Source organism: Bombina bombina, chromosome 6 (assembly GCF_027579735.1).
Source record: "Bombina bombina isolate aBomBom1 chromosome 6, aBomBom1.pri, whole genome shotgun sequence".
Taxonomy (NCBI): domain Eukaryota; kingdom Metazoa; phylum Chordata; class Amphibia; order Anura; family Bombinatoridae; genus Bombina; species Bombina bombina.
This window is the reverse complement of record NC_069504.1, coordinates 8,675,571-8,698,041: the sequence shown is the minus strand read 5'-3', so window position 1 is coordinate 8,698,041 and position 22,471 is coordinate 8,675,571. Positions and strand designations below refer to the sequence as shown.

At 46.6% G+C, this 22,471-nt stretch overlaps 1 protein-coding gene across 1 annotated transcript in view; it reads left to right on the top strand.

Moving 5' to 3' along the window:
* The first annotated feature begins 2,196 nt into the window (after positions 1–2,196).
* The window catches only part of MAPK8IP2 (mitogen-activated protein kinase 8 interacting protein 2), a 320,297-nt gene continuing 300,022 nt past the window's right edge, over positions 2,197–22,471 (top strand). The window contains exons 1-2 of the mRNA XM_053716289.1: positions 2,197–2,204; positions 2,398–2,503. Of these exons, the coding sequence (XP_053572264.1) occupies positions 2,197–2,204; positions 2,398–2,503 (114 nt within the window). The remainder of the gene's footprint in view (positions 2,205–2,397; positions 2,504–22,471) is intronic.

Here is a 22,471-nt window from a genome sequence, read left to right as displayed (position 1 = left end):
GTAGCTGTATGTTATTGTCACACATAGCCTAGTGTCACTCACCTGTCATACTCAGGGTGTAGCTGTATGTTATTGTCACACATAGCCTAGTGTCACTCACCTGTCATACACAGGGTGTAGCTGTATGTTATTGTCACACATAGCCAGTGTCACTCACCTGTCATACACAGGGCATAGCTGTATATTATTGTCACACATAGCCAGTGTCACTCACCTGTCATACACAGGGCATAGCTGTATGTTATTGTCACACATAGCCAGTGTCACTCACCTGTCATACACAGGGTGTAGCTGTATGTTATTGTCACACATAGCCTAGTGTCACTCACCTGTCATACACAGTGCATAGCTGTATATTATTGTCACACATAGCCTAGTGTCACTCATCTGTCATACACAGGGCATAGCTGTATGTTATTGTCACACATAGCCTAGTGTCACACATCTGTCATACACAGGGCGTAGCTGTATGTTATTGTCACACATAGCCTAGTGTCACTCACCTGTCATACACAGGGCGTAGCTGTATGTTATTGTCACACATAGCCTAGTGTCACTCACCTGTCATACACAGGGCGTAGCTGTATGTTATTGTCACACATAGCCTAGTGTCACTCACCTGTCATACACAGGGCATAGCTGTATGTTATTGTCACACATAGCTTAGTGTCACTTAGCTGTCATACACAGGGCATAGCTGTATGTTATTGTCACACATAGCCTAGTGTCACTCACCTGTCATACACAGGGCATAGCTGTATATTATTGTCACACATAGCCAGTGTCACTCACCTGTCATACACAGGGCATAGCTGTATGTTATTGTCACACATAGCTTAGTGTCACTCACCTGTCATACACAGGGCATAGCTGTATGTTATTGTCACACATAGCCTAGTGTCACTCACCTGTCATACACAGGGTGTAGCTGTATGTTATTGTCACACATAGCCTAGTGTCACTCACCTGTCATACACAGGGCATAGCTGTATGTTATTGTCACACATAGCCAGTGTCACTCACCTGTCATACACAGGGTGTAGCTGTATGTTATTGTCACACATAGCCTAGTGTCACTCACCTGTCATACACAGGGTGTAGCTGTATGTTATTGTCACACATAGCCTAGTGTCACTCACCTGTCATACACAGGGTGTAGCTGTATGTTATTGTCACACATAGCCTAGTGTCACTCACCTGTCATACACAGGGTGTAGCTGTATGTTATTGTCACACATAGCCAGTGTCACTCACCTGTCATACACAGGGTGTAGCTGTATATTATTGTCACACATAGCCTAGTGTCACTCACCTGTCATACACAGGGTGTAGCTGTATGTTATTGTCACACATAGCCAGTGTCACTCACCTGTCATACACAGGGTGTAGCTGTATGTTATTGTCACACATAGCCAGTGTCACTCACCTGTCATACACAGGGCATAGCTGTATGTTATTGTCACACATAGCCAGTGTCACTCACCTGTCATACACAGGGCATAGCTGTATGTTATTGTCACACATAGCCAGTGTCACTCACCTGTCATACACAGGGCATAGCTGTATGTTATTGTCACACATAGCCAGTGTCACTCACCTGTCATACACAGGGCATAGCTGTATGTTATTGTCACACATAGCCAGTGTCACTCACCTGTCATACACAGGGCATAGCTGTATGTTATTGTCACACATAGCCTAGTGTCACTCACCTGTCATACACAGGGCATAGCTGTATGTTATTGTCACACATAGCTTAGTGTCACTCACCTGTCATACACAGGGCATAGCTGTATGTTATTGTCACACATAGCCAGTGTCACTCACCTGTCATACACAGGGCATAGCTGTATGTTATTGTCACACATAGCCAGTGTCACTCACCTGTCATACACAGGGCATAGCTGTATGTTATTGTCACACATAGCCAGTGTCACTCACCTGTCATACACAGGGTGTAGCTGTATGTTATTGTCACACATAGCCTAGTGTCACTCACCTGTCATACACAGGGTGTAGCTGTATGTTATTGTCACACATAGCCTAGTGTCACTCACCTGTCATACACAGGGTGTAGCTGTATGTTATTGTCACACATAGCCAGTGTCACTCACCTGTCATACACAGGGTGTAGCTGTATGTTATTGTCACACATAGCCTAGTGTCACTCACCTGTCATACACAGGGTGCAGCTGTATGTTATTGTCACACATAGCCTAGTGTCACTCACCTGTCATACACAGGGCATAGCTGTATGTTATTGTCACACATAGCCTAGTGTCACTCACCTGTCATACACAGGGCATAGCTGTATTTTCTCTCTCTTTCTCTCTTTCTCTCCTTTTCTCCTTTTCTCCTTTTTTCCTTTCAATCAGCCTAATTATCTGTATATTTCAGGCCTTCACAAGACATTAGTCTGGAGGAATTTGATGATGAAGATTTATCAGAAATTACAGATGACTGTGGGATTGGACTGAACTATGACTCAGACCACTGTGATAAGGTAAGAATTATGAGAAAATGAAAGATCAGTGTGGTATATTTAATGTCATCAGTCTTAGGGCGTCACCTATGTGTGTCATCAGTCTCAGGATGTGACCTGTGTGTGTGTGTGTGCATGTGTATCATCAGTATCAGTATGTGACCGGTGTGTGTGTGTGTGCATGTGTATCATCAGTATCAGTATGTGACCGGTGTGTGTGTGTGTGCATGTGTATCATCAGTATCAGGATGTGACCTGTGTGTGTGTGTGCATGTGTATCATCAGTATCAGGATGTGACCGGTGTGTGTGCATGTGTATCATCAGTATCAGGATGTGACCGGTGTGTGTGTGCATGTGTATCATCAGTATCAGGATGTGACCGGTGTGTGTGTGTGCATGTGTATCATCAGTATCAGGATGTGACCTGTGTGTGTGTGTGTGCATGTGTATCATCAGTATCAGGATGTGACCGGTGTGTGTGTGTGCATGTGTATCATCAGTATCAGGATGTGACCTGTGTGTGTGTGTGCATGTGTATCATCAGTATCAGGATGTGACCGGTGTGTGTGTGTGCATGTGTATCATCAGTATCAGGATGTGACCTGTGTGTGTGTGTGTGCATGTGTATCATCAGTATCAGGATGTGACCTGTGTGTGTGTGTGCATGTGTATCATCAGTATCAGGATGTGACCGGTGTGTGTGTGTGCATGTGTATCATCAGTATCAGGATGTGACCGGTGTGTGTGTGTGCATGTGTATCATCAGTATCAGGATGTGACCTGTGTGTGTGTGTGTGCATGTGTATCATCAGTATCAGGATGTGACCGGTGTGTGTGTGTGCATGTGTATCATCAGTATCAGGATGTGACCGGTGTGTGTGTGTGCATGTGTATCATCAGTATCAGGATGTGACCTGTGTGTGTGTGTGCATGTGTATCATCAGTATCAGGATGTGACCGGTGTGTGTGTGTGCATGTGTATCATCAGTATCAGTATGTGACCGGTGTGTGTGTGTGTGCATGTGTATCATCAGTATCAGGATGTGACCGGTGTGTGTGTGTGCATGTGTATCATCAGTATCAGGATGTGACCTGTGTGTGTGTGTGCATGTGTATCATCAGTATCAGGATGTGACCGGTGTGTGTGTGTGTGCATGTGTATCATCAGTATCAGGATGTGACCGGTGTGTGTGTGTGCATGTGTATCATCAGTATCAGGATGTGACCTGTGTGTGTGTGTGTGCATGTGTATCATCAGTATCAGGATGTGACCGGTGTGTGTGTGTGCATGTGTATCATCAGTATCAGTATGTGACCGGTGTGTGTGTGTGTGCATGTGTATCATCAGTATCAGGATGTGACCGGTGTGTGTGTGTGCATGTGTATCATCAGTATCAGGATGTGACCGGTGTGTGTGTGTGTGTGCATGTGTATCATCAGTATCAGGATGTGACCTGTGTGTGTGTGTGTGCATGTGTATCATCAGTATCAGTATGTGACCGGTGTGTGTGTGTGCATGTGTATCATCAGTATCAGGATGTGACCGGTGTGTGTGTGTGTGTGTGCATGTGTATCATCAGTATCAGTATGTGACCGGTGTGTGTGTGTGTGCATGTGTATCATCAGTATCAGGATGTGACCGGTGTGTGTGTGTGCATGTGTATCATCAGTATCAGGATGTGACCGGTGTGTGTGTGTGCATGTGTATCATCAGTATCAGGATGTGACCTGTGTGTGTGTGCATGTGTATCATCAGTATCAGGATGTGACCTGTGTGTGTGTGTGTGCATGTGTATCATCAGTATCAGGATGTGACCGGTGTGTGTGTGTGCATGTGTATCATCAGTATCAGGATGTGACCGGTGTGTGTGTGTGCATGTGTATCATCAGTATCAGGATGTGACCTGTGTGTGTGTGTGTGCATGTGTATCATCAGTATCAGGATGTGACCGGTGTGTGTGTGTGTGCATGTGTATCATCAGTATCAGGATGTGACCGGTGTGTGTGTGTGTGCATGTGTATCATCAGTATCAGGATGTGACCGGTGTGTGTGTGTGTGCATGTGTATCATCAGTATCAGGATGTGACCGGTGTGTGTGTGTGTGCATGTGTATCATCAGTATCAGGATGTGACCGGTGTGTGTGTGTGCATGTGTATCATCAGTATCAGGATGTGACCGGTGTGTGTGTGCATGTGTATCATCAGTATCAGGATGTGACCGGTGTGTGTGTGTGCATGTGTATCATCAGTATCAGGATGTGACCTGTGTGTGTGTGCATGTGTATCATCAGTATCAGGATGTGACCGGTGTGTGTGTGTGCATGTGTATCATCAGTATCAGGATGTGACCGGTGTGTGTGTGTGCATGTGTATCATCAGTATCAGGATGTGACCTGTGTGTGTGTGTGTGCATGTGTATCATCAGTATCAGGATGTGACCGGTGTGTGTGTGTGCATGTGTATCATCAGTATCAGGATGTGACCTGTGTGTGTGTGTGTGTGCATGTGTATCATCAGTATCAGGATGTGACCGGTGTGTGTGTGTGCATGTGTATCATCAGTCTCAGGATGTGACCGGTGTGTGTGTGTGTGCATGTGTATCATCAGTCTCAGGATGTGACCTGTGTGTGTGTGTGCATGTGTATCATCAGTATCAGGATGTGACCTGTGTGTGTGTGTGTGCATGTGTATCATCAGTATCAGGATGTGACCTGTGTGTGTGTGCATGTGTATCATCAGTATCAGGATGTGACCTGTGTGTGTGTGCATGTGTATCATCAGTATCAGGATGTGACCGGTGTGTGTGTGTGCATGTGTATCATCAGTATCAGGATGTGACCTGTGTGTGTGTGCATGTGTATCATCAGTATCAGGATGTGACCTGTGTGTGTGTGTGTGCAATGTGTATCATCAGTATCAGGATGTGACCGGTGTGTGTGTGTGCATGTGTATCATCAGTATCAGGATGTGACCGGTGTGTGTTGTGTGCATGTGTATCATCAGTATCAGGATGTGACCGGTGTGTGTGTGCATGTGTATCATCAGTATCAGGATGTGACCGGTGTGTGTGTGTGCCATGTGTATCATCAGTATCAGGATGTGACCTGTGTGTGTGTGGCGATGTGTATCATCAGTATCAGGATGTGAACCTGTGGTGGTGTGCATGTGTATCATCCAGTATCAGGGATGTGACCGGTGTGTGTGTTGTGCATGTGTAACATCAGTTACAGGAAGTGTGACCTGTGTGTGTGTGTGTGCATGTGTATCTCTGTATCAGGGGGGATGGGACCTGTTTTGTGTGTGTGTGTGCATGTGTATCATCAAGTATCAGGATGTGACTGTGTGTGTGTGTGTGCATGTGTATCATCAGTTTCATGGGGGATGTGACCGGTGTGTGTGTGTTTGCATGTGTATTCATTCAGTATCAGGATGTGACCGGTGTGTGTGTGTGCATGTGTTATCATCAGTCTCAGGATGTGAACGGTGTGTGTGTGTGCATGTGTATCATCAGTATCAGGATGTGACCGGTGTGTGTGTGTGTGCATGTGTATCATCAGTATCAGGATGTGACCGGTGTGTGTGTGTGCATGTGTCATCATCAGTATCAGGATGTGGACCGGTTGTGGTGTGTGTGCATGTGTATCATCAGTTTCAGGATGTGACCTGGTGTGTGTGCATGTGTATCATCAGTATCAGGATGTGACCGGGTGTGTGTCGTGTGCATGTGTATCATCAAGTCTCAGGATGTGAACGGTGTGTGTGGTGTGCATTGTGTATCATCAGTATCAGGATGTGACCGGTGTGTGTGTGTGTGCATGTGTATCATCAGTATCAGGATGTGACGAGTGTTTGTGTGTGTGCATGTGTATCATCCAGTTTCAGGATGTGACCGGTGTGTGTGTGTGTGCATGTGTATCATCAGTATCAGGACTGTGAACCTGTGTGTGGTGTGTGTGCATGTGTATCATCAGTATCAGGATGTGACCTGTGTGTGTGTGTGTGCATGTGTATCATCAGTATCAGGATGTGACCGGTGTGTGTGTGTGCATGTGTATCATCAGTATCAGGATGTGACCGGTGTGTGTGTGTGTGCATGTGTATCATCAGTATCAGGATGTGACCGGTGTGTGTGTGTGCATGTGTATCATCAGTATCAGGATGTGACCGGTGTGTGTGTGTGTGCATGTGTATCATCAGTATCAGGATGTGACCGGTGTGTGTGTGTGCATGTGTATCATCAGTATCAGGATGTGACCTGTGTGTGTGTGTGTGCATGTGTATCATCAGTATCAGGATGTGACCTGTGTGTGTGTGTGCATGTGTATCATCAGTATCAGGATGTGACCTGTGTGTGTGTGTGTGCATGTGTATCATCAGTATCAGGATGTGACCTGTGTGTGTGTGTGCATGTGTATCATCAGTATCAGGATGTGACCGGTGTGTGTGTGTGCATGTGTATCATCAGTATCAGGATGTGACCGGTGTGTGTGTGTGCATGTGTATCCATCAGTATCAGGATGTGACCTGTGTGTGTGTGTGTGCATGTGTATCATCAGTATCAGGACTGTGACCTGTGTGTGTGTGTGTGCATGTGTATCCTTCAGTATCAGGATGTGACCCTGGTGTGTAGTGTGTGTGTGCATGTGTATCATCAGTATCAGGGATGTGACACCGTGTGTGTGTGTGTGCATGTGTATCATCAGTATCAGGGATCGTGACGGTGTGTGTGTGTGCATGTGTTATCATCAGTATAAGGATGTGACCGGTGTGTGTGTGTGTGCATGTGTGATCATCAGTATCAGGACTGTGACCGGTGTGTGTGTTGTGCATGTGTATCATCAGTATCAGGATGTGACTGTGTGTGTGTGTGCATGTGTATCATCCACGTATCAGGGGATTGTGAGCCGGTGTGTATGTGTGTGTGCATGTTGTATCATCAGTAACAGGATGGTGACGACTCGTGTGTGTGTGTGTCATGTGTATCATCAGTATCAGATGATGACTGTGTTTGTGTGTGTGCATGTGTATCTTTCAGTATCAGGTTGTGACCTGTGTGTGTGTGTGTTGCATGTGTATCATCAGTATCAGGATGTGACCGAGTGTGTGTGTGTGTGCATGTGTATCATCAGTATCAGGATGTGACCGGTGTGTGGTGTGCATGTGGTATCATCAGTATCAGGATGTGACCGCGTGGTGTGTGTGTGCCATGTGTATCATCTGTATCAGGATGTGACCTGTGTGTGTGTGGGCATGTGTATCATCTGTATCAGGATGTGACCTGTGTGTGTGTGTGGTGCATGTGTATCATTCAGTATCAGGATGTGACCTGGTGTGTGTGTGTGTGCATGTGTATCATCAGTATCAGGATGTGACCCGGGGTGTGGTGTGTGCATGTGTATCATCAGTATCAGTGATGTGACCGGTGTGTGTGTGTGTGCATGTGTATCATCTGTATCAGGAATGTGACCTGTTGTGTGTGTGTGTGCATGGTGTATCAACAGTATCAGGATGTGACCTGTGTGTGTGTGTGTGCATGTGTATCATCAGTATCAGGATGTGACCGGTGTGTGTGTGTGTGCATGTGTATCATCAGTATCAGGATGTGACCGGTGTGTGTGTGTGTGCATGTGTATCATCAGTATCAGTATGTGACCTGTGTGTGTGTGTGTGTGCATGTGTATCATCAGTATCAGGATGTGACCTGTGTGTGTGTGTGTGCATGTGTATCATCAGTATCAGGATGTGACCGGTGTGTGTGTGTGCATGTGTATCATCAGTATCAGGATGTGACCGGTGTGTGTGAGTGTGCATGTGTATCATCAGTATCAGGATGTGACCTGTGTGTGTGTGTGCATGTGTATCATCAGTATCAGGATGTGACCGGTGTGTGTGTGTGTGCATGTGTATCATCAGTATCAGGATGTGACCGGTGTGTGTGTGTGCATGTGTATCATCAGTATCAGGATGTGACCTGTGTGTGTGTGTGCATGTGTATCATCAGTATCAGGATGTGACCGGTGTGTGTGTGTGCATGTGTATCATCAGTATCAGGATGTGAACGGTGTGTGTGTAGTGTGCATGTGTATCATCAGTATCAGGATGTGACGGTGTGTGTGTGTGTGCATGTGTATCATCAGTATCAGGATGTGACCGGTGTGTGTGTGCTGCATGTGTATCATCAGTATCAGGATGTGACCGGTGTGTGTGTGTGCACTGTGTATCTTCAGTATCAGGATGTGACCTGTGTGTGTGTGTGCATGTGTATCTCAGTATCAGGATGTGACCTGTGTGTGTGTGTGCATGTGTATCATCAGTATCAGGATGTGACGGTGTGTGTGTGGTGCATGTGTATCATCAGTCTCAGGATGTGACCTGGTGTGTGTGTGTGTGCATGTGTATCATCAGTATCAGGATGTGACCGGTGTGTGTGTGTGTGCATGTGTATCATCAGTCTCAGGATGTGACCGTGTGTGGGTGTGTGTGCATGTGTATCATCAGTATCAGGATGTGACCGGTGTGTGTGTGTGTGCATGTGTATCATCTGTATCCGGATGTGACCTGTGTGTGTGTGTGTGCATGTGTATCATCAGTATCAGGATGTGACCTGTGTGTGTGTGTGTGCATGTGTATCATCAGTATCAGGATGTGACCTGTGTGTGTGTGTGTGCATGTGTATCATCAGTATCAGGATGTGACCGGTGTGTGTGTGTGTGCATGTGTATCATCAGTATCAGGATGTGACCTGTGTGTGTGTGCATGTGTATCATCAGTATCAGGATGTGACCTGTGTGTGTGTGTGTGCATGTGTATCATCAGTATCAGGATGTGACCGGTGTGTGTGTGTGTGCATGTGTATCATCAGTATCAGGATGTGACCTGTGTGTGTGTGTGTGCATGTGTATCATCAGTATCAGGATGTGACCGGTGTGTGTGTGTGTGCATGTGTATCATCAGTATCAGGATGTGACCTGTGTGTGTGTGTGCATGTGTATCATCAGTATCAGGATGTGACCTGTGTGTGTGTGTGTGCATGTGTATCATCAGTATCAGGATGTGACCGGTGTGTGTGTGTGTGCATGTGTATCATCAGTATCAGGATGTGACCGGTGTGTGTGTGTGTGCATGTGTATCATCAGTATCAGGATGTGACCGGTGTGTGTGTGTGTGCATGTGTATCATCAGTATCAGTATGTGACCGGTGTGTGTGTGTGTGCATGTGTATCATCAGTATCAGGATGTGACCGGTGTGTGTGTGTGTGCATGTGTATCATCAGTATCAGGATGTGACCTGTGTGTGTGTGTGTGCATGTGTATCATCAGTATCAGGATGTGACCGGTGTGTGTGTGTGTGCATGTGTATCATCAGTATCAGGATGTGACCGGTGTGTGTGTGTGTGCATGTGTATCATCAGTATCAGGATGTGACCTGTGTGTGTGTGTGCATGTGTATCATCAGTATCAGGATGTGACCGGTGTGTGTGTGTGCATGTGTATCATCAGTATCAGGATGTGACCGGTGTGTGTGTGTGCATGTGTATCATCAGTATCAGGATGTGACCGGTGTGTGTGTGTGTGCATGTGTATCATCAGTATCAGGATGTGACCTGTGTGTGGTGTGTGTGCATGTGTATCATCAGTATCAGGATGTGACCTGGTGTGTGTGTGTGTGCATGTGTATCATCAGTATCAGGATGTGACGGTGTGTGTGTGTGTGCATGTGTATCATCAGTATCAGGATGTGACCTGTGTGTGTGTGTGCATGTGTATCATCAGTATCAGGATGTGACCGGTGCTGTGTGTGTGTGCATGTGTATCATCAGTATCAGGATGTGACCAGTGTGTGTGTGTGTGCATGTGTATCATCAGTATCAGGATGTGACCTGTGCGCTGTGTGTGTGTGCATGTGTATCATCAGTATCAGGATGTGACCGGTGTGTGTGTGTGTGCAATGTGTATCATCAGTATCAGGATAGTGACCGGTGTGTGTGTGTGTGTATGTGTATCATCATGTCTCCAGGATGAGACCGGTGTGTGTGTGTGCATGTGGTATCATCAGTATCAGGATGTGACCGGTGTGTGTGTGTGCATGTGTATCATCAGTATCAGGATGTGACCGGTGTGTGTGTGTGTGTGCATGTGTATCATCAGTATCAGGATGTGACCGGTGTGTGTGTGTGTGCATGTGTATCATCAGTATCAGGATGTGACCGGTGTGTGTGTGTGTGCATGTGTATCATCAGTATCAGGATGTGACCGCTGTGTGTGTGTGTGCTTGTGTATCATCAGTATCAGGATGTGACCTGTGTGTGTGTGTGTGCATGTGTATCATCAGTATCAGGATGTGACCGGTGTGTGTGTGTGTGTGCATGTGTATCATCAGTATCAGGATGTGACCGGTGTGTGTGTGTGTGCATGTGTATCATCAGTATCAGGATGTGACCGGTGTGTGTGTGTGCATGTGTATCATCAGTATCAGGATGTGACCTGTGTGTGTGTGTGTGCATGTGTATCATCAGTATCAGGATGTGACCGGTGTGTGTGTGTGCATGTGTATCATCAGTATCAGGATTTTGACGGTGTGTGTGTGTGTGCATGTGTATCATCGTATCAGGATGTGACCTGTGTGTGTGTGTGTGCATGTGTATCATTCAGTATCAGGATGTGACCGGTGTGTGTGTGTGGCATGTGTATCATCAGTATCAGGATGTGACCTGTGTGTTGTGTGTGTGCATGGTGTATCATCAGTATCAGGATGTGACCGGTGTGTGTGTGTGGCATGTGTATCATCAGTATCAGGATGTGACCCGGTGTGTGTGTGTGCATGTGTAATCATCAGTATCAGGATGTGACCGGTGTGTGTGTGTGTGCTGTGTATCATCAGTATCAGGATGTGACCGGTGTGTGTGTGTGTGCATGTGTATCATCAGTTTCATGATGTGACCTGTGTGTGTGTGTGCATGTGTATCATCAGTATCAGGATGTGACCTGTGTGTGGTGTGTGTGCATGTGTATCATCAGTATCAGGATGTGACCGTGTGTGTGTGTGTGCATGTGTATCATCAGTATCAGGATGTGACCTGTGTGTGTGTGCATGTGTATCATCAGTATCAGGATGTGACCTGTGTGTGTGTGTGTGTGCATGTGTATCATCAGTATCAGGATGTGACCTGTGTGTGTGTGTGTGTGCATGTGTATCATCAGTATCAGGATGTGACCTGTGTGTGTGTGTGTGTGCATGTGTATCATCAGTATCAGGATGTGACCGGTGTGTGTGTGTGCATGTGTATCATCAGTATCAGGATGTGACCGGTGTGTGTGTGTGTGCATGTGTATCATCAGTATCAGGATGTGACCTGTGTGTGTGTGTGTGTGCATGTGTATCATCAGTATCAGGATGTGACCGGTGTGTGTGTGTGTGCATGTGTATCATCAGTATCAGGATGTGACCGGTGTGTGTGTGTGTGCATGTGTATCATCAGTATCAGGATGTGACCTGTGTGTGTGTGTGTGCATGTGTATCATCAGTATCAGGATGTGACCGGTGTGTGTGTGTGTGCATGTGTATCATCAGTATCAGGATGTGACCGGTGTGTGTGTGTGTGCATGTGTATCATCAGTATCAGTATGTGACCGGTGTGTGTGTGTGTGCATGTGTATCATCAGTATCAGGATGTGACCGGTGTGTGTGTGTGCATGTGTATCATCAGTATCAGGATGTGACCGGTGTGTGTGTGTGCATGTGTATCATCAGTATCAGGATGTGACCTGTGTGTGTGTGTGTGCATGTGTATCATCAGTATCAGGATGTGACCTGTGTGTGTGTGTGCATGTGTATCATCAGTATCAGGATGTGACCGGTGTGTGTGTGTGTGCATGTGTATCATCAGTATCAGTATGTGACCGGTGTGTGTGTGTGTGCATGTGTATCATCAGTATCAGGATGTGACCTGTGTGTGTGTGTGCATGTGTATCATCAGTATCAGGATGTGACCGGTGTGTGTGTGTGTGCATGTGTATCATCAGTATCAGGATGTGACCGGTGTGTGTGTGTGCATGTGTATCATCAGTATCAGGATGTGACCGGTGTGTGTGTGTGCATGTGTATCATCAGTATCAGGATGTGACCTGTGTGTGTGTGTGTGCATGTGTATCATCAGTATCAGGATGTGACCTGTGTGTGTGTGTGTGCATGTGTATCATCAGTATCAGGATGTGACCTGTGTGTGTGTGTGCATGTGTATCATCAGTATCAGGATGTGACCTGTGTGTGTGTGCATGTGTATCATCAGTATCAGTATGTGACCGGTGTGTGTGTGTGTGCATGTGTATCATCAGTATCAGGATGTGACCTGTGTGTGTATGTGCATGTGTATCATCAGTATCAGGATGTGACCGGTGTGTGTGTGTGTGCATGTGTATCATCAGTATCAGGATGTGACCTGTGTGTGTGTGTGCATGTGTATCATCAGTATCAGGATGTGACCGGTGTGTGTGTGTGCATGTGTATCATCAGTATCAGGATGTGACCGGTGTGTGTGTGTGCATGTGTATCATCAGTATCAGGATGTGACCTGTGTGTGTGTGTGTGCATGTGTATCATCAGTATCAGGATGTGACCTGTGTGTGTGTGTGTGCATGTGTATCATCAGTATCAGGATGTGACCGGTGTGTGTGTGTGTGCATGTGTATCATCAGTATCAGGATGTGACCGGTGTGTGTGTGTGTGCATGTGTATCATCAGTCTCAGGATGTGACCGGTGTGTGTGTGTGCATGTGTATCATCAGTATCAGGATGTGACCGGTGTGTGTGTGTGCATGTGTATCATCAGTATCAGGATGTGACCTGTGTGTGTGTGTGCATGTGTATCATCAGTATCAGGATGTGACCGGTGTGTGTGTGTGTGTGCATGTGTATCATCAGTATCAGGATGTGACCGGTGTGTGTGTGTGCATGTGTATCATCAGTATCAGGATGTGACCTGTGTGTGCATGTGTATCATCAGTATCAGGATGTGACCTGTGTGTGTGTGTGCATGTGTATCATCAGTATCAGGATGTGACCGGTGTGTGTGTGTGCATGTGTATCATCAGTATCAGGATGTGACCCGGTGTGTGTGTGTGGATGTGTATCATCAGTATCAGGATGTGACCGGTGTGTAGTGTGTGCATGTGTATCATCAGTATCAGGATGTGACCCTGTGTGTGTGTGCATGTGTATCATCAGTATCAGGATGTGACCTGTGTGTGTGTGTGCATGTGTATCATCAGTATCAGGATGTGACCCGGTGTGTGTGTGTGTGCATGTGTATCATCAGTATCTCGGATGTGACCCGGGTGTGTGTGTGTGCATGTGTATCATCTGTATCAGGACTGTGACCGGTGTGTGTGTGTGTGCATGTGTATCATCAGTATCAGGATGTGACCTGTGTGGTGTGTGTGTGCATGTGTATCATCAGTATCAGGATGTGACCGGTGTGTGTGTGTGCATGTGTATCATCAGTATCAGGATGTGACCGGTGTGTGTGTGTGAATGTGTATCATCAGTATCAGGATGTGACCGGTGTGTGTGTGTGCATGTGTATCATCAGTATCAGGATGTGACCTGTGTGTGTGTGTGTGCATGTGTATCATCAGTATCAGGATGTGACCTGTGTGTGTGTGTGTGCATGTGTATCATCAGTATCAGGATGTGACCGGTGTGTGTGTGTGTGCATGTGTATCATCAGTATCAGGATGTGACCGGTGTGTGTGTGTGTGTGCATGTGTATCATCAGTCTCAGGATGTGACCGGTGTGTGTGTGTGCATGTGTATCATCAGTATCAGGATGTGACCGGTGTGTGTGTGTGCATGTGTATCATCAGTATCAGGATGTGACCTGTGTGTGTGTGTGCATGTGTATCATCAGTATCAGGATGTGACCGGTGTGTGTGTGTGTGTGCATGTGTATCATCAGTATCAGGATGTGACCGGTGTGTGTGTGTGCATGTGTATCATCAGTATCAGGATGTGACCTGTGTGTGCATGTGTATCATCAGTATCAGGATGTGACCTGTGTGTGTGTGTGCATGTGTATCATCAGTATCAGGATGTGACCGGTGTGTGTGTGTGCATGTGTATCATCAGTATCAGGATGTGACCTGTGTGTGTGTGTGTGCATGTGTATCATCAGTATCAGGATGTGACCGGTGTGTGTGTGTGTGCATGTGTATCATCAGTATCAGGATGTGACCTGTGTGTGTGTGTGCATGTGTATCATCAGTATCAGGATGTGACCGGTGTGTGTGCATGTGTATCATCAGTATCAGGATGTGACCTGTGTGTGTGTGTGCATGTGTATCATCAGTATCAGGATGTGACCTGTGTGTGTGCATGTGTATCATCAGTATCAGGATGTGACCGGTGTGTGTGTGTGCATGTGTATCATCAGTATCAGGATGTGACCGGTGTGTGTGTGTGTGCATGTGTATCATCAGTCTCAGGATGTGACCGGTGTGTGTGTGTGCATGTGTATCATCAGTATCAGGATGTGACCTGTGTGTGTGTGTGTGCATGTGTATCATCAGTATCAGGATGTGACCGGTGTGTGTGTGTGCATGTGTATCATCAGTATCAGGATGTGACCTGTGTGTGTGTGTGTGCATGTGTATCATCAGTATCAGTATGTGACCTGTGTGTGTGTGTGCATGTGTATCATCAGTCTCAGGATGTGACCGGTGTGTGTGTGTGCATGTGTATCATCAGTATCAGGATGTGACCGGTGTGTGTGTGTGCATGTGTATCATCAGTATCAGGATGTGACCGGTGTGTGTGTGTGTGCATGTGTATCATCAGTATCAGGATGTGACCGGTGTGTGTGTGTGCATGTGTATCATCAGTATCAGGATGTGACCGGTGTGTGTGTGTGCATGTGTATCATCAGTATCAGTATGTGACCGGTGTGTGTGTGTGTGCATGTGTATCATCAGTATCAGTATGTGACCGGTGTGTGTGTGTGTGCATGTGTATCATCAGTATCAGGATGTGACCGGGTGTGTGTGTGTGCATGTGTATCATCAGTATCAGGATGTGACCGGTGTGTGTGTGTGCATGTGTATCATCAGTATCAGGATGTGACGTGTGTGTGTGTGTGCATGTGTATCATCAGTATCAGGATGTGACCGGTGTGTGTGTGTGTGCATGTGTATCATCAGTACTCAGGATGTGACCGGTGTGTTGTGTGTGTGCATGTGTTCATCAGTATCAGGATGTGACCTGGTGTGTGTGTGTGCATGGTGGTATCATCAAGTATCAGGATGTAGACCTGTGATGTGTGTGTGCATGTGTATCATCAGTATCAGGATGTGGGACCGGTGATGTGTGTGTGTGTGCATGTGTATCATCAGTATCAGGATGTGACCGGTGTGTGTGTTGTGCATGTGTATCATTCAGTACAGGATGGACCGGTGTGTGTGTGTGTGCATGTAGTATCATCAGTATCAGGGATGTGACCCTGTGTGTGTGTGTGTGCATGTGTATCATCAGTTATCAGGAATGTGACCAGGTTTGTGGGTGTTGTGCATGTGTTTTCTTTCAGTATCAGATTGTGGACCGGTGAATGTGTGTGTGCATGTGTATCATCAGTTCAGGATGTGACCGGTGTGTGTGTGCATGTGTATCATCAGTATCAGGATGTGACCTGTGTGTGTGTGTGTGTGCATGTGTATCATCAGTATCAGGATGTGACCTGTGTGTGTGTGCATGTGTATCATCAGTATCAGGATGTGACCTGTGTGTGTGTGTGCATGTGTATCATCAGTATCAGGATGTGACCGGTGTGTGTGTGTGTGTGCATGTGTATCATCAGTATCAGGATGTGACCTGTGTGTGTGTGCATGTGTATCATCAGTATCAGGATGTGACCGGTGTGTGTGTGTGCATGTGTATCATCAGTATCAGGATGTGACCGGTGTGTGTGTGTGCATGTGTATCATCAGTATCAGGATGTGACCGGTGTGTGTGTGTGTGCATGTGTATCATCAGTATCAGGATGTGACCTGTGTGTGTGTGTGCATGTGTATCATCAGTATCAGGATGTGACCTGTGTGTGTGTGTGTGTGCATGTGTATCATCAGTATCAGGATGTGACCTGTGTGTGTGTGCATGTGTATCATCAGTATCAGGATGTGACCGGTGTGTGTGTGTGCATGTGTATCATCAGTATCAGGATGTGACCTGTGTGTGTGTGTGTGCATGTGTATCATCAGTATCAGGATGTGACCTGTGTGTGTGTGTGTGCATGTGTATCATCAGTATCAGATGTGACCTGTGTGTGTGTGTGCATGTGTATCATCAGTATCAGGATGTGACCGGTGTGTGTGCATGTGTATCATCAGTATCAGGATGTGACCGGTGTGTGTGTGTGCATGTGTATCATCAGTATCAGGATGTGACGGGCGGTGTGTGTGTGTGCATGTGTATCATCAGTATCAGGATGTGACCGGTGTGTGTGTGTGTGCATGTGTATCATCAGTATCAGGATTGTGACCGGTGTGTGTGTGCATGGTCATTTAGGGTGTGTGATGTGTTCATCAGTATAGGTGGACTGTGTGTGTGGCTGTGACCCGTATCAGGATGTGACCGGTGTGTGTTGTGCATGTGTATCATTCAGTACCGGGTGTGTGCATGTGTCACATGTGTGAGTTGTGTGTGCTTGTTCATCAGTATCAGGAGTGACCTGTGTGTGTGTTCGTGTGCTGTGGTGATCTCATCAGTATCAATGTGACGGTGGTGTTGTGATGTGTATCTCGTATAGATGTGACTGTGTTGGTGCATGTGTATCATCAGTATCAGGATGTGACCTGTGTGTGTGTGTGCATGTGTATCATCAGTATCAGGATGTGACCGGTGTGTGTGTGTGTGCATGTGTATCATCAGTATCAGGATGTGACCGGTGTGTGTGTGTGCATGTGTATCATCAGTATCAGGATGTGACCGGTGTGTGTGTGTGCATGTGTATCATCAGTATCAGGATGTGACCGGTGTGTGTGTGCATGTGTATCATCAGTATCAGGATGTGACCTGGTGTGTGTGTGTGCATGTGTATCATCAGTATCAGGATGTGACCTGGTGTGTGTGTGTGCATGTGTATCATCAGTATCAGGATGTGACCTGTGTGTGTGTGTGTGCATGTGTATCATCAGTATCAGGATGTGACCGGTGACTGTGTGTGTGTGCATGTGTATCATCAGTATCAGGAGTGTGACCTGTAGTGGTGTGTGTGCATGTGTATCCATCAGTATCAGGATGTGACCGGTGTGTGTGTGTGCATGTGTATCATCAGTATCAGGATGTGACCTGTGTGTGTGTGTGCATGTGTATCATCAGTATCAGGATGTGACCGGTGTGTGTGTTCTGCATGTTATCATCAGGTATCAGGATGTGACCGGTGTGTGTGTGTGCATGTGTATCATCAGTATCAGGATGTGACCGGTGTGTGTGTGTGTGCATGTGTATCATCAGTATCAGTATGTGACCGGTGTGTGTGTGTGCATGTGTATCATCAGTATCAGTATGTGACCTGTGTGTGTGTGTGCATGTGTATCATCAGTATCAGGATGTGACCGGTGTGTGTGTGTGCATGTGTATCATCAGTAATCAGGTTGTGACGGGTGTGTGTGTGCATGTGTATCATCAGTATCAGGATGTGACCTGTGTGTGTGTGTGTGCATGTGTATCATCAGTATCAGGATGTGACCGGTGTGTGTGTGTGTGCATGTGTATCATCAGTATCAGGATGTGACCTGTGTGTGTGTGTGTGCATGTGTATCATCAGTATCAGTATGTGACCCTGTGTGTGTTGTGTGCATGTGTATCATCAGTATCAGGATGTGACCGGTGTGTGTGTGTGTGCATGTGTATCATCAGTATCAGGATGTGACCGGTGTGTGTGTGTGTGCATGTGTATCATCAGTATCAGGATGTGACCGGTGTGTGTGTGTGCATGTGTATTCATCAGTATCAGGATGTGACCGGTGTGTGTGTGTGTGCATGTGTATCATCAGTATCAGGATGTGACCTGGTGTGTGTGTGCATGTGTATCATCAGTATCAGGATGTGAGCTGTGTGTGGTGTGCATGTGTATCATCAGTCTCAGGATGTGACCGGTGTGTGTGTGTGCATGTGTATCATCAGTATCAGGATGTGACCGGTGTGTGTGTGTGCATGTGTATCATCAGTATCAGGATGTGACCGGTGTGTGTGTGTGCATGTGTATCATCAGTATCAGGATGTGACCGGTGGTGTGTGTGCATGTGTATCATCAGTATCAGGATGTGACCGGTGTGTGTGTGTGTGCATGTGTATCATCAGTATCAGGATGTGACCGGTGTGTGTGTGTGTGCATGTGTATCATCAGTATCAGGATGTGACCTGTGTGTGGTGTGTGCATGTGTATCATCAGTATCAGGATGTGAACCTGTGTGTGTGTGTGCATGTGTATCATCTAGTATCAGGATGTGCCGGTGTGTGTGTGTGCATGTGTATCATCAGTATCAGGATGTGACCTGGGTGTGTGTGTTGCATGTGTATCATCAGTATCAGATGTGACCTGTGTGTGTGTGTGCATGTGTATCATCAGTATCAGGATGTGACTGGCTGTGTGTGTGTGTGTGCATGTGTATCATCAGTATCAGGTTGTGACCGGTGTGTGTGTGTGTGCATGTGTATCATCAGTATCAGGATGTGACCGGTGTGTGTGTGTGTGCATGTGTATCAACAGTATCAGGATGTGACCTGTGTGTGTGTGCATGTGTATCATCAGTATCAGGATGTGACCTGTGTGTGTGTGTGCATGTGTATCATCAGTATCAGGATGTGACCGGTGTGTGTGTGTGCATGTGTATCATCAGTATCAGGATGTGACCGGTGTGTGTGTGTGTGCATGTGTATCATCAGTATCAGGATGTGACCGGTGTGTGTGTGTGTGTGCATGTGTATCATCAGTATCAGGATTGACGGTGTGTGCATGTGTATCATCAGTATAGATGTGACCGGTGTGTGTGTGCATGTGTATCATCAGTATCAGGATGTGACCGGTGTGTGTGTGTGCATGTGTATCATCAGTCTCAGGATGTGACCTGTGTGTGTGTGTGTGCATGTGTATCATCAGTATCAGGATGTGACCGGTGTGTGTGTGCATGTGTATCATCAGTATCAGGATGTGACCGGTGTGTGTGTGCATGTGTATCATCAGTATCAGGATGTGACCGGTGTGTGTGTGTGCATGTGTATCATCAGTATCAGGATGTGACCTGTGTGTGTGTGTGTGCATGTGTATCATCAGTATCAGGATGTGTCCTGTGTGTGTGTGTGTGTGCATGTGTATCATCAGTATCAGGATGTGACCTGTGTGTGTGTGTGCATGTGTATCATCAGTATCAGGATGTGACCGGTGTGTGTGTGTGCATGTGTATCATCAGTATCAGGATGTGACCTGTGTGTGTGTGTGTGCATGTGTATCATCAGTATCAGGATGTGACCTGTGTGTGTGTGTGCATGTGTATCATCAGTATCAGGATGTGACCGGTGTGTGTGTGTGCATGTGTATCATCAGTATCAGGATGTGACCGGTGTGTGTGTGTGCATGTGTATCATCAGTATCAGGATGTGACCTGTGTGTGTGTGTGCATGTGTATCATCAGTATCAGGATGTGACCGGTGTGTGTGTGTGCATGTGTATCATCAGTATCAGGATGTGACCGGTGTGTGTGTGTGTGCATGTGTATCATCAGTATCAGGATGTGACCTGTGTGTGTGTGTGCATGTGTATCATCAGTATCAGGATGTGACCGGTGTGTGTGTGTGCATGTGTATCATCAGTATCAGGATGTGACCGGTGTGTGTGTGTGTGCATGTGTATCATCAGTATCAGGATGTGACCGGTGTGTGTGTGTGCATGTGTATCATCAGTATCAGGATGTGACCTGTGTGTGTGTGTGCATGTGTATCATCAGTATCAGGATGTGACCGGTGTGTGTGTGTGTGCATGTGTATCATCAGTATCAGGATGTGACCGGTGTGTGTGTGTGCATGTGTATCATCAGTATCAGGATGTGACCTGTGTGTGTGTGTGTGCATGTGTATCATCAGTATCAGGATGTGACCGGTGTGTGTGTGTGCATGTGTATCATCAGTATCAGTATGTGACCGGTGTGTGTGTGTGCATGTGTATCATCAGTATCAGGATGTGACCGGTGTGTGTGTGTGCATGTGTATCATCAGTATCAGGATGTGACCGGTGTGTGTGTGTGTGCATGTGTATCATCAGTATCAGGATGTGACCTGTGTGTGTGTGTGTGCATGTGTATCATCAGTATCAGTATGTGACCGGTGTGTGTGTGTGCATGTGTATCATCAGTATCAGGATGTGACCGGTGTGTGTGTGTGTGTGTGCATGTGTATCATCAGTATCAGTATGTGACCGGTGTGTGTGTGTGTGCATGTGTATCATCAGTATCAGGATGTGACCGGTGTGTGTGTGTGCATGTGTATCATCAGTATCAGGATGTGACCGGTGTGTGTGTGTGCATGTGTATCATCAGTATCAGGATGTGACCTGTGTGTGTGTGCATGTGTATCATCAGTATCAGGATGTGACCTGTGTGTGTGTGTGTGCATGTGTATCATCAGTATCAGGATGTGACCGGTGTGTGTGTGTGCATGTGTATCATCAGTATCAGGATGTGACCGGTGTGTGTGTGTGCATGTGTATCATCAGTATCAGGATGTGACCTGTGTGTGTGTGTGTGCATGTGTATCATCAGTATCAGGATGTGACCGGTGTGTGTGTGTGTGCATGTGTATCATCAGTATCAGGATGTGACCGGTGTGTGTGTGTGTGCATGTGTATCATCAGTATCAGGATGTGACCGGTGTGTGTGTGTGTGCATGTGTATCATCAGTATCAGGATGTGACCGGTGTGTGTGTGTGTGCATGTGTATCATCAGTATCAGGATGTGACCGGTGTGTGTGTGTGTGCATGTGTATCATCAGTATCAGGATGTGACCGGTGTGTGTGTGCATGTGTATCATCAGTATCAGGATGTGACCGGTGTGTGTGTGTGCATGTGTATCATCAGTATCAGGATGTGACCTGTGTGTGTGTGCATGTGTATCATCAGTATCAGGATGTGACCGGTGTGTGTGTGTGTGCATGTGTATCATCAGTATCAGGATGTGACCGGTGTGTGTGTGCATGTGTATCATCAGTATCAGGATGTGACCTGTGTGTGTGTGTGTGCATGTGTATCATCAGTATCAGGATGTGACCGGTGTGTGTGTGTGCATGTGTATCATCAGTCTCAGGATGTGACCGGTGTGTGTGTGTGTGCATGTGTATCATCAGTCTCAGGATGTGACCTGTGTGTGTGTGCATGTGTATCATCAGTATCAGGATGTGACCTGTGTGTGTGTGCATGTGTATCATCAGTATCAGGATGTGACCTGTGTGTGTGTGCATGTGTATCATCAGTATCAGGATGTGACCGGTGTGTGTGTGTGCATGTGTATCATCAGTATCAGGATGTGACCTGTGTGTGTGTGCATGTGTATCATCAGTATCAGGATGTGACCTGTGTGTGTGTGTGTGCATGTGTATCATCAGTATCAGGATGTGACCGGTGTGTGTGTGTGCATGTGTATCATCAGTATCAGGATGTGACCGGTGTGTGTGTGTGTGCATGTGTATCATCAGTATCAGGATGTGACCGGTGTGTGTGTGCATGTGTATCATCAGTATCAGGATGTGACCGGTGTGTGTGTGTGCATGTGTATCATCAGTATCAGGATGTGACCTGTGTGTGTGTGCATGTGTATCATCAGTATCAGGATGTGACCTGTGTGTGTGTGCATGTGTATCATCAGTATCAGGATGTGACCGGTGTGTGTGTGTGCATGTGTATCATCAGTATCAGGATGTGACCTGTGTGTGTGTGTGTGCATGTGTATCA